At 36.2% G+C, this 13,508-nt stretch overlaps 1 protein-coding gene across 2 annotated transcripts in view; it reads left to right on the top strand.

Annotated features, from left to right (window-relative positions):
- Nucleotides 1-13,288, top strand: part of limk1a (LIM domain kinase 1a) — a 93,773-nt gene extending 80,485 nt beyond the window's left edge. For both annotated transcript variants that reach the window (XM_022679049.2, XM_022679052.2), the window contains 8 exons: nt 492-578; nt 1,841-1,972; nt 2,133-2,192; nt 2,643-2,708; nt 4,194-4,356; nt 5,132-5,187; nt 6,203-6,360; nt 7,317-13,288. In XM_022679049.2, the coding sequence (XP_022534770.1) occupies nt 492-578; nt 1,841-1,972; nt 2,133-2,192; nt 2,643-2,708; nt 4,194-4,356; nt 5,132-5,187; nt 6,203-6,360; nt 7,317-7,479 (885 nt within the window). In that variant the 3' untranslated portion in view covers nt 7,480-13,288. The remainder of the gene's footprint in view (nt 1-491; nt 579-1,840; nt 1,973-2,132; nt 2,193-2,642; nt 2,709-4,193; nt 4,357-5,131; nt 5,188-6,202; nt 6,361-7,316) is intronic.
- Nucleotides 13,289-13,508: the final 220 nt, after the last annotated feature.

Raw genomic sequence — 13,508 nt, 5'->3', positions numbered from 1 at the left:
TGCACTTTTGGACCACATTCATTCTTAATGGGGAAAAAGTTGGATTTTAGTCTAGTGTATAGAAAACATAAGAGCATTTGGTGTTGAAAGAGTGTCGAAATCTTAAAAAGGCTTGGAAACGGAGTTATGCTATGAAAATTTGGCAGAAAATAATAATAATAATTATTATTATGAGAAGGATTATTATTTAGATAAATATATTTGCTGTCATTAATAGTTTAGATGGAGAGATCGGTGTCAGACTGGTTTATTTAATTAAAGTATTTATTTGATCAAATTTTATGCATATAATGGTGTTTTATACTATGACCATTTTTTACCAAAATACAATAACATTAAAAATAAAAATGGACGTAAAGGATTGAAATGTATAACAATTCACCAAATCATAACCCCTGCCCAAACACAGCCCTGTTAATTGCTCATCAGACCATATGACAACTTCACTCCTCTTCTTTCTAAAGTCTTCTCTGCTTTGTTTGTGTGATCAGGTGACCCACAGAGAGACGGGCGAGGTGATGGTGATGAAGGAGCTGATCCGCTTTGACGACGAGACGCAGATGACCTTTCTTAAGGAGGTGAGGAATTCAGACCGCAGCACCACAGCTGACACACTGCTCAGACCAAACACAATAAAAGGGCTTTCAGGCTCACAAAACAAATGGTGTAAAATGAGCCGAGGAGAAGCAGGAGTTAAATATTTGCGGTGGGATTTGGTATGTGGCCTGTTTTTACTCTGTTACAGTCATTTACTGACCGTGTGCTGCGGAGAGTAGTGACCCGAATAGAACTAGACTCTTCACAGCTTTTCATATTTGGCTTGAAAAGCTGCAAAGTCGGCAGAATGCAGGACGAGGGAAAAATACACCAGCCTCATCTAACAGATGCACAGCTTTTATTTCCATTCCTGCACAATTAATACTGCTTTTTTAAAGTGGGCAAATTTGACAGTGTGGTTGTAAAAACAGCAATAAAAATGGGTGGAAAAGTCTTTAAGCAGCTCACATCTGCTGAACTGGCCGGGTCACCTTTCCAGACTGCAGTTTGTAGAGTCATTAAGAAAAGCTCAATTCTGTGCACAAAAATAGATCTCCAAAATAGAAAAACAAACAATTCATCAACCATCAATTCAAATGGTTTACTCCACATCTCACTGTTGAATACTTGAAATATTATCCTTTAGACTCCCTTTATTGTTATGAAAAAGTTGGAAAAAATAAGCGACCACTTCAGTTTCTGAATCAGTTTCTCTGATTTTGCTGTTTATAGGTATATGTTTGAGTCAAATGAACATTGTTGTTTTATTCTATAAAGTACAGACAACTTTTTTCCAAAATTTCAAATAAAAATATTGTCATTTAGAGCATTTATTTTGCATAAAATAAGTAATGGTCAAAATAATGAAAAAGATGCAGAGCTTTCAGACCTTTAGTAATGCGAAGAATATTCATAAAGTTTTAAGAGTTCAGAAATCAATATTTGGTGTAATTACCCTGTTTTTTAATCACAGTTTTTATGCATCTTGGCATGTTCTCCTCCACCAGTCTTACACACTGCTTTTGGATAACTTTATGCCACTCCTGGTGCAAACATTCAAGCAGTTCAGTTTGGTTTGATGGCTTGTGATCATCCATCTTCCTCTTGATTATATTCCAGAGGTTTTTAATTTGGTAAAATCAAAGACATTTATCCTTTTTAAGTGGTCTCTTATTTTATTTTTTTTTCAGAGCTGTATAAATACATTGGCTGATAGTTTATTCCATATGGTTCATTACGGTGCATCAAAGGTTAGTGGATAAAGAGGATATTAACCTGATTTTAACCTGCTTTTTGCCTTCAGGTGAAAGTGATGAGATGTTTGGACCACCCAAATGTGCTGAAGTTCATCGGGGTCCTCTACAAAGACAAGCGGCTGAACTTCATCGCTGAGTACATCAAAGGAGGCACCCTGAGAGACATCATTAAGAAAATGGTATGTGTGTGTGTGCTCTATTTAAAATGATGAGTGTGTGTATATTGCAGCACTAATATTGCGAATGCCTTGAATAATATTGTGCATTAATGATTAATCAGTACCTGGTTATGCAGTTAAAAATCTGTTTTTGACCACTGTGTCTCTTTCACGTGTACAGGACAGCAACTATCCTTGGATTCAGAGAGTGAGCTTTGCCAAGGACATAGCCTCTGGGATGGTGAGTGTCCTCTAGAGGTTTTCTTCAATTCTACACCCTGCGTCCTAAAAATGACTCACTTCACAATAGTAAGCTGTACAGGCCTCAGATCCTCCAGGCGAGAACCATTTACTGTATCACTACCATGAAATTACTTGTATTTCTGCCCTCCACACTGCCATCTAGTGGCCACTGAGATTTATCAGATTTAAAAAAATCACAAGGCCGGACGGAGCGTTTTCCCATCCAAAAATAAAAGCCTGAACTCATGTGGGAATCAGTACATTGGGGGAGCATTCCTTGATCTTGGCACGGCCTTCAGTTCAGGACATGACTTAAAGATTACCACATCTGAAAGGCATATATGGCCAAAAATCGAGAGCCAGGACGCGCCGGTTCTGTGGAGGCAGATATGTACTGGCTGCATGCTGCACAATGTGTGACTGTGTGTTTTTCTATTGTATTTCCCAGACTTACCTGCATTCCATGAACATCATCCATCGTGATCTCAACTCGCACAATTGTCTGGTTAGAGAGGTGAGCGGCACTGTTCTCTCTCTTTTTTTTTTTTTTTTTTTTTTTTTACAGGTAGGGATAGGCCGTCACACCTGTCCTTCCAGGTGGTGTAGAGTTTTGGCTCATACTGAAAGACTCTTAGTGAGAATTAAGGATTAAGACAGTTTGTCCTTATAGTAATAATAATAATAAGCACACAGGAATTTGATGCATTGTATTAAAACAATAGAGAGGGTGGAGACTTTGTGACATGTATACTTGTCAGGCTACATGTTGGACATCATTTCTTTGTGAAGCTTTAATGAATCATATGAAGAATTACACTTGTCTAAAATTTGTCTTTCTTAAGCCTAGTGGCCATAGTCATCTAGTGGAATTGTAATGGTTGAGAAAAAAAAGGTCCAGTAGGGGACTAATGTCCTGATGTACATATTTACTTAGAAGAGGATCTGCTTTTTTCTTTTCTTTTTTGCCTTATGAGGCTTCATTTTATGAATTGTCAGCTTTTTTTAGATACGTAATTTAGATTTTTTTCTTTATCACTGATTATTAAAAGATTTTAAGTTAAAGAGAAAGAGAAAATATACTCCATGAGTTAAAATAGTTCAATTGCTGCTCTCTTTGTAGCTGCACTGTTTAGCTTCTAAGTTCTGCATCGTTGCTAGGTTACCTGTATGTGGCGGAGTAATACCGAGAGCTTCGGTTACAGTAAATTACCAGCTGATAATGGCACCTATAGAAGGCTTTTCAGCCAATCACACTGCAGGGTCGAAAACTAAGTGTGGTATAATTAACTAAATAAAGCATCAGCATCACTTATCACAATTTGAACCAGTTTACTCAGTTTCCTGACTAACTGGTTGTTTGGTCTTTTTAGAGATAGTATAGTAACGCTAAATGAGCTAACTTAGCATTAGCATGTGTTCGTTTACCAAAAGCCAAAAAAAATCCAAAAAAATTCACTCACATGTGACCTGAGTAGCAATGCTTTTTGACTAAAATTGCATTTGCTGTAGCCTAAAAGATACATGCGTGATTGGAATAGCACTGCTGAGTTACATGTAGTGTGCTTTGTGTGCCACTATGTCTGCTGGAATATTAAAATGTTAAAGAAGTGTTCAATAAATATTTTTAAATTGTATTTTTTTTCTTTGCAATATGAGTGTTGGTTTTATTAATTTTCATCTTTTTTAGATCATGTTAGATCATATTCATGTGCATTGGGCAGCAGTATGGGACATTGGTGGTAAAAAAAAATAGATATATATAAGTAAAGAAAGGAAGAAAAGTACTCTAGTGATAAAAAAGCAAAATAAATAAAGAATTACTCATTAAGGCATTATGGCTCATCATAGTAAACTGCAGACAGTATGATGTATCCCATTTTCAGATTTCTTCTTTAATGAATGGTTCGTCAGAAATAAATCACTTTTACACATTTTGTTTTGGATATTTCTGTTGTTTTTAATCAAATTTAATCTAATTTCTCTCTCTATTCTCTTTCAGAACAACAGTGTTGTGGTGGCAGACTTTGGCCTGGCTCGCCTCATGGTGGAGGACAAGAACCAGGACAAACTGGGGAAGATCCAGGGAATGAAAAAGCCAGACAGGAGGAAGAGATACACGGTGGTGGGAAACCCCTACTGGATGGCTCCGGAAATGATTCACGGTCAGAAACAGTTTTTTCTGTCTTTCAGATATTATTACATATTCAGCATTATATAATACTATAGTGTAAAAAGCTATTTAATAAATATATATAAATATATGTTAATTAATACTTATGTGTCAATTAAATTGTATGTAGTATATAACTGTAGACTTCTGCAAAAAAAATACTAGTGATGTTAACCATGACCTAAATAAATAAATCAAATAAAAAATTCTAATTAATTTTTTTTTTCTACTAACAAACATAAATGTGTTGTATTGAAAGTTTAGAATCTGTGTTCCAAATGCATTTCTACTTGATCTAAAATGATTCACATAAAATTACATTTGGTAATGCACTGTAAATAAAAAAAACTACAACTTTTTTTTACAATATTGGTGGCACACATTTGAAATGGGTTTATTTAACTCTAATAAATACTTTCAATTATCTAATGGTTCATTAAAAGTATGTTATTGAATGTTATAAACCTTTTAATAGCTTGTGCATACATTAAGTTGGATTAGGTTTAATGGATAAAGCATTTTTACAGTGTGCTTACTTTTACTTCTGAGCAATAAAATAATATTAAGTATATTTAGGAGTATATTCATTATCCTGTGCTTTATCCAGAGTTGCATCTCAGTCTTTGAGATGTTTCTTGGAATTTCTCTGACAGTATATCTTTGTTTAAAGTGAACGGATGTTGAAGTATATTTTTTTTTTAAGATTTTTGACTGTAGCGTTGTTCTTATCTGATCCTGTGTGTTTGCTCTGGCCTCCTTGCCCACAGGAAAAAGCTACGACGAGAAAGTGGACATCTTTTCCTTCGGCATCATGCTGTGTGAGGTGAGTTCTCCGGAACAGATCTGTGGGAATAATCATTGGCTTGACTCGCTGGTTATGTTTGAAATAGCCTGCGTCTCGCCCTCCCCATCAAACTATTATAACACTGCTTTTAATAGGAGTCAGCAGCACGGGAACCGTTCCTGTGTTCTGCAGCCTCCCTGGCTGAACTTCACTGTAAAGGGCTCTAAATAAGCCAGAGGCCGCCACAGCCGAGCCGTTACTGAAGTGTTTCCAGGGCCTGTATTTAGGGAGGAAGCTGCTCTGTATGTGGTCATCGGCGAGAGTAGAAGCTGGTAGTGGAAGTGGCTTTTACTGTCTGGGGTTATTTAGAGGAACAGAACCGTGAATCAAAAACACAATGCACACAGTTTACCACCCGACCTCAGATACAGACCTTTAGCCAGAGAGACTGCTTGCACTGGAGCTACGAGGCTAATGTAGCTAATAAGTAAATTACTGATTAGCATTATCTTAACAGCACAACTAAATCAGCACATACTTATTTGATTATGTTGAGTTTACAAATAATCTTAAATACTTTCTCGTGTTAAAATGGGCAAAAATATGTAGCATATTTGGTGCATCTTTATTTGGCAACCAAAATTATTTGAACAATCCCTATATGCTAAATGCCTTTGTCCATTTTTATTTTATTTATTTTATTTTATTGAAAAGACTTAATCATTCAGTCTAAAGACTGAATAGGCAGAAAAATTAATAATTTATGTTAGGTCATATTGTGCTTTGTTGAGATGTTAATGTTTTGCAATTGCTTTATCAGGTTTCTGAAAAGCTAGTAAGAATGCAAGTAATGTATTTAATTTATGCTGTGATAAAGAAAAGTAAATGAATGAAAACCTGCAAAAAAAAAACTGTATTTAGCCTATGTTTAATTTAGCTTGCTTTCATTTTTGGCAATTTTTTTATTGCATCACTATTAGCATAACTGTGGTACTAATATCTTTGTGTTTTTTTATAATGAATAAAAATGTATTATATATATTTTTGTCTCCAGATCATAGGGCGAGTGAATGCAGACCCGGACTACTTGCCCAGAGCCATGGACTTCGGCCTCAATGTGAAGGGATTCCTGGAACACTATTACCCTCAGGACTGCCCCTCTACCTTCTTCCCCATGGCTGCCCTGTGTTGTGACCTGGATGCAGAGAAAAGGTGAGGACTGACAGTACTTGTTACATAAATACATAGAAAAGAATTGTAAAAACATATCCCATGTCAAAAAGTCATGGGATAAGTTGTGAGGTGTTATCCTCTGAGTGCTGTTGAACACTGACCGGGCATTGAACATTCCTCAGTCCACAGTGTCATGTGTATGTATACCAGAAATGGGTGGTGATGGCTAGAATTGCCCATGCGAACAAAGAAAGAAATAGAAATATTTTTTTTTATTTGTCCAGTATCAGTGCTGTACGGCCCAGACAAACTACTTTTAAGCTGAGCTAAAGATGCTGCCATGTGGGTCAGCCAGACGTGCCTCCTCCTGTAGCAGTTTTCTCCTGTTTCTAAGAGTTTTTTGAAGGTGTAGAAAACAGTACTCACTGCTTTCTGGCTTTGTCTGTATTTTCTCTGAAGTAAAGATTTTTACTTTTAATAGAGTTGTCTGTATTTTTCTCTTTTTTGTAGTTATTGTGATGAAAGGATTAGTGTGCTGTGTGGAAGTGTGGAACACAATCTGTTTCAGCACTGCATTACTACAAACAAAGGCTTTGTAAATTGACTTTTTTTTTTTTAAAATCCATTTACAAAGCTTAATCGTTTTAATTGCTACTTATTAGCTGTAAGCTTTTATTAACTAATAAATTGTTTTCTACAAATCACTCCCTCTTTTTTTTTAAACAATATATGATTTTTTCAGGTTTTTTTTTTTTACAATACTAATATAGCTTTTTTTCTATGTTTGCCATTTTCATTTTATTTCATTAAAAATGGTCTTTAAGACCCTGTCAGTTTACTACAAAAGTTTTCACTATTTCAGATTATTAACTGGACATAAAGAGCTTAAATGGCAAAAATAAATAGAACAAATAAAGGGGTTCTAAAACATTTGACCGATAGTGTATAAACTGCGTACACATGAATCAGGTACTGACAGCATTTTTCTCTCCCAGGCCTGCTTTCGCTAAGCTTGAGGAATGGCTTGAGAACCTGAAGATGCACTTGGAGATGCGGCTCCCCGTGGTCTCGGAGCTGGAGCAGGTTCACCGGGACTTCTGGCAGAAGAACCCTCCCGGCGAGAACAGGCTGCCCACTCACCGAGAGCAGCCCGAGTAGCCGGTCGGGGCTTGAGCAGATGGTGTTTTCGCGCAGAATGCTGAAGACCCTGCTGGCTGAAGGCTTTTGGGCAGTGGCACCGTGCCATGGTGGACTGGCCTACTGCAGGGTTCTGCCCGTGTCGGGAGGTCCAGAAGAAGATTTTGGCTGCCCTGGCAGTGGATTCAGGGGGGCGGTTTTACGAGCAAAGTACCCATTTCACTTCCCTCCCCCTGAAAAGCAGGACCGTCACTCCTTCAGCATTCGCTTTTTAGCCTCTTCAGCGTCTCTGATCTCTGATTGGTCCAGGGATCGTCCGTTGTGTGCGATGGACGAATTGAAACTTGAAACAAATTGAAGCCACTGGAGGATTATTGATGACAGCTACTTCTGAAAGGGTATCTATAACCATCTGTAACCTTTGTATCATTCACCCTTCACCAACATTCTTGGTCGAAAGGCTTTTTTTTTTTAGGGTGGACCTCCCTGTTTGAGATGTTGTTGAGAAGTTTGTGTTTGAGATGTTTACAGGTTCCTCAGCCTATGCTTGATTTCCCTCTGATCTGATTTACTGCTAAATTGTGTGGAAAAAGGCTTACAGCTTCAAAACCTCTGCTAAAAGGGGGCGTTTCAAGGGTGGTGTAGTGTACAAATCAAACATTAGAGGAAAAAAAAGTAGTGCATGATTGTAGATACTGTTTTCTTGCCCTGCTTTTAGTTTAGTTTTTTTTTTTTATTCTTAAAAAGGTGGCAATCGTTAGGGGTCTGAGCAGATCCCTGTGATTTTTTTTTTTTTTTTTTTTTTTTTTTTTTTTTTTTTTTTTTTTAAGTGTGAGTGTGTACAAAACGCTGCCTTTCCGTTTTGTCTATCGCTCAGAGTGTTTCGTCCTCCAGGTACACTCGTTGTTCGTCTTGTTTGTTCGGTACATCTGATTTCTCCTTCACATTCTTATTCTGAGCTGTCTCGTCTCTCTCTGTGCACTTGAAGTGAGAAGAAAAAGATAAATAAGGCCCTTAATGATGTATGTGTATATAGCTGGTTATGTTACATATTGTAAATGTTTTAGATATTGTATATGTACAGACATTATTTTGTATACAGTTATGACATTGCCATATTTTTATTGGGCTGCACGTTCAGGCTAAGGACCAGTCCTGCTTCCGTCACCCGAGAGGCTTCCTTTCCATGCGTCCTGAGAGATACAGCAGGCATAGAAACTGCAGGATTGTCCTCTATGTCCGTGTATGCGTAATCTAAAATTCAAATCACTTTATTTAGTGTCCAAAGGCAAGCAGACCAGTAGTATAATAACACTGAGCGACTCAGAGTCCTTCTTTAGTACCTCAAAATGAGGTGCTGTTTTGATGTTTTGACTTTGACTGCGTTTGTTCACGACCCAGTAGGAGGTGGCAGCAGGTTTCCTGTGAAAAAAATTCCATACAGTATTCTCCAGAGGCTGTTACAAACTCACTGTTCCACTCTAGAAAGACACGCGTGTCTATCCATATAAATAAAATATAATATTAATTGATAATTAAGAAAAAAACAGCTGGAGGTCTGTGCTGATCAGCCTTGTTTAAAATTTAAATGCTTATTGGTATTGATCTGAATGGGTATTCAATTATTTATCAGTTAGCTGAAATTCATTCTTATTAAGATGATTACAAATATGTGATCATGCACTAAATAGTGTTAATGTGTAATATTATTACAGTTTCTCATCACATCTGTAACTGCAGTCAGTTACCGAGGACAATTATTTGAATATTGCATTACAAGAAGCAACATAATCCCTAATACACATTTCTAATCCATCAGCAGCCAGAGAGAGCACAACCTGCTGTTCTCTCACTGGCTGGGTAGATGGCGCTCTCTTTCCCCCTGCCCCATCACTCATATGTAATGCTGTCTGGCACAGGCATCTGTTGGCTGCTGTATCAGAGCTGGGGATGCTGCAGTTAGAATAGAGCTGTGCTGGCGTGATGTATCGGAGGAGGCGTGCGCTTGTCCTGACCTTCCTAGAGTCAGGAGCATTACGTAGTTAATTGGCTTGCTTAATTGGGGGAAATTTGAGTAAATTAAGACTTTTACTATTGCTGCCTTTAAGTGAAAGCTAAATATTTTTTTAAGAATCATATTTTTAAGACAGTCAAAATATTTACTGGTAGTAAATAATTGTTCTTTCACTTGAGTAAAAATCATGTCACATCAAGTCTCACAGTCTTTTAAGTAATGTTGAGCAGTATGACAATATTTTGTTGAATCATGATAAAATGTCTTATTGTTATAGACAGATACATAGATAGATATACTGTTTTGATATCTATATTGTGGATAATGTTAGTGCTTAAACATCACTGACCAAATACACCTTTTTATTACAGAGAGTGTAATTAGTCCTGTTTAATTAATTAGATGAAGTGCTAGAAAAATTTCGAATATAAATTATTAAATTATAAAGCATAAGATTATATTTCAATAGTATGTTTTTATCTACCACTGTTGGGGCATTTTGTCTGTGTATCAAAATATAGCAGCACTTTTTATAGCAGAATTTTTTTTTTTTTTTTTTTTTTTTTTTTTTTAAGAAGTGCTTAAAAGCAGCATTATTACAGGATTTACTCAAATAAGTATTCCAGATTGTTGTCTTTGGTAACTCTTGACTGTATGTTATATAGTATGTCATAGACACCCTGTCCTGCTTATTTGGCTATGTTAAGAGCAGGGAAAGCTCTAAAATGTGCAGGGCGAACAGCCTCCCCGACCAGGATTGGTATAGAACAGAAACACTGGTATAGAATAAATCTGCTGGTAAATATTCCTGAAGATTCCAGAAGCCCAAAGCCACCTCACTGCTGTCTGCCTGTATCTCACTATTGTGTGTGACTCCCTATGGGAGACATCCTGTTTACACGAAGCTGCTGGCTGTAAATATGTCCATGTATCTTTATCAGTCCAGGCTTGTACCCTGTATAAATCTGTCTCTCTATATCTTTCTCTATATCTGCTCCTCCTCTTCTGCTGGGGATCAGGCTATCTCCGCTAGGTGTCCGCTCCTCCACTTCGAGCTCAGCTTTTCTTCTCAGTGAGAGAAAGAAAAACGCTGTTATTCTGAAAGTAAACACACAGAGGAGGACCGTCGTGAAAGAATGTGTACAGATAGCGGTCACGGGCCAAGAGATAAAAAAAGAAAAAAAATAGAACACACAGCATCTCTTTCTTTGTACAGAACCACTGTAATCTCTTTTGTACAGATTTTAGATGATTTTATTTGCACTAAATGAGAAAATGGCCACCGAAAAAGAAAAAAATGGCCGTTTTTTTTTTTTTTTTGTCCTTCTCTTTTTCGGTTAGGATGAAACGAATGCTGCGCCGATTCTTAAACAAATGCAAGTCACTGATGGAGCCTTCTGTGAAAAGTTTAGTCCTGGGAAAGCCTTTCTTCTGAGTAGCAAACTGACGAGCGCTAATAGGCCTCAAAACTAAGCCTGCCCTCAGCCACCACAACACACTGCAAACAATGATCTCTTAGCAAGTTAAAGCCTCTTCAGTGCAGACTGTACTATATATCTAATACTACACTTTTTTTTTGCTACTTTTAGGGGATTTTGTCAACTAAAATTTGAATTTTTCTATTAACAGACCATTTTGCCTAATTTAAAAAATTGTTAGATTGTCTTTAAATAAAATAAAACAAGCTGAAATTATCCACCAATGAAAAATGACCCTTCCAATAGATTAAATTACTCACTAAACAAGTACAAATAAGTTACTCATAAGTTTAATAATCCTCTTTAATAAGACTCTTACAGCAGTATAAACATTTGTAATACACTTCAGAGGATTTAACTTGCTAAGATCTCATTTATTGAAGTGAAGAGTTTGTGCCTGTTTTTTTTATTCATAAAGCTCTTATCTCTACACTCTATTACTTCTCCCTTCGTTACTTTTATCTGTAACGATTCAGATTTGCGGCACTTAAATAGTACTTATAATGTATAAAATTACACAACTAAGACTTTCTGCTCTGACAAACAAAGTTTATTGTAAAAACTAAAGAGCATCAAACCAGTTTTGCACTTAGGACTTTTTTTTTAGGATTTTTGCAGCTTCTCTTTAGAGTCGTGTACAAAATTCTAAAAATCTTAAGTCAGTTTTACTCCAAAAACTAAAGAATAACAAAAACAGTTCAACTAAACTAAATCAGAAATGATTGATTTCTCTTGTTGAAATCTAAACATCACTGTGTTTCCAGGTAATGTTTTGGCATCTGTTAACACAGTCTATTCAGATAAAATTCCCAGGAATTTTAAAAAGTCTTATTCTGGGAATCTTTGCTTTCTAAAGTTTGTTTTCCCATTTTGTATTCAGTAAACACAAAATTAAATTTCTCACATTCTGCTTACCAATTTATTATAAATGAGGGTTTAGGGCAGCTGATTATGCACATTTTTAAAAAGCATTGGTTATATTTAGTACGGGCTAATGGCTGTTTTTTTTTTTGCTAAAACTAAAGAAAGCCATATTTTTCTTAGTCAGGAAAAGTCATTTGTCATTCATATTAGCTGATGTGTTCAAATATTTGCATTAAAAAGAGCTTTACAAACATTTTCTCACAGTCGCATAAAAAAAATTAACATTTTTTTAATAAAAAAATTAAAAAGCTAAAAACTTTCCTATCTTTTTTTTTATTTTTTATTTTTTTGTCTTTTGCAGCGCTTCATATAAACATTTCGTGAGGAGTGAGTCTTTAAAAAAAAGTTTTGAATTATTTGAAATAAGATCTCGCCTTAAGAGTGCTTTTTAAAAAAATAATAATAATTTAGATAGTACAAACATTGTTTTATAAATGGCTGTTTCAGCACGTTTTTCTTTAATTTTAGTATTTCAGCACTTAAACTTTTCGTAAACTTTTACACGACTTTTCTCCAGGTTTGCTACACAGGGGTGAGGGCCCAAGGCCTGTCCGCTGCCTAAAGAAAGATCCTTTGTGAAAGAAGTTCCGTGTTTTCTTGACGACTGCTTCATCGTTCCGTGCCACGTTCATTTAACACTCTTTAAGCCTACATTACTGAACATAGAGCACTTGTCCTCAATCCAGATCCAGTCCAGATCACCACAGTATCATTATTATCATTATTACTAAGCTGTTAGGTAAACCTCAGCTCACTGTTACTGGATATTAGTACTCAGATTAGTACTCAGAGTGAGTACCGTGGTCTCAAACCGCATACAGCAACGTGTACAGCAACATGGCGCTACGCTAACGTGTACATTTCAATGTGAACCTGTGTGTGGGCATGTGTGTATCTTGGATGTGTTTCCACCTTTTTTATGTCGCCAGATAACCAATCGCACGCATGACGACTACGTGAGCTATTTTCGGTTTGAATGCTGCAGCAGTCCCTCTTTGCAAAGGATCGTTTTTACCTCTGAATATAATTGCTGTGCCTTTGTTTTAAGCTAGCCTTGCCAACGACTTGTAGTGCATTTTGAAATGATTCATTCTTTTGTTCTTTTCCTCTTTTTTTTTTTTTGGTAAATTGTAAGCCTGATGGATTGATTTTATATCATTGCTGATCTGTTGAAATGAGAGTTCTTCTAGTTCTCTATATTTATATACTGTATTCTCCATATCTCCATTGTCCAGTTTAATATTTACTTTATGACTTTTTTTCTTGTTCTTTTAATTTAATATGTTGACACAAGCTGTGAAAAAAAAACAGTTCTGCACTTTAAATTCTGGCCGTGGAAAAAAAATTGAGAATCCAAGGAGTCGACAACATTTGATTGCAGCTGGAATAAATTTGCCGCTCCTTAACCGTTCAAGTCTGTGTCTGTGTTTTTATTCATTACATTTTATTGCAGCTAATTCTCTGACCATGTTTATGACTGTTTCATCTCTCCCTTATTGTGATAGTGATAAGTGTGGAAGCCCATTACTGGCATAATCCAGCACATATCTTTTTCTCATTTTAAGTAAATTGCTATCTCATTTTTTGATATACACAAGGCAGCAAAATATTATATGTAAATAAAATATAAATTA

This window comes from Astyanax mexicanus, chromosome 4 (genome assembly GCF_023375975.1).
Source record: "Astyanax mexicanus isolate ESR-SI-001 chromosome 4, AstMex3_surface, whole genome shotgun sequence".
Taxonomy (NCBI): domain Eukaryota; kingdom Metazoa; phylum Chordata; class Actinopteri; order Characiformes; family Acestrorhamphidae; genus Astyanax; species Astyanax mexicanus.
Note: the sequence above shows the minus strand (reverse complement) of the source record. Positions and strands in the feature narration are given on the sequence as shown.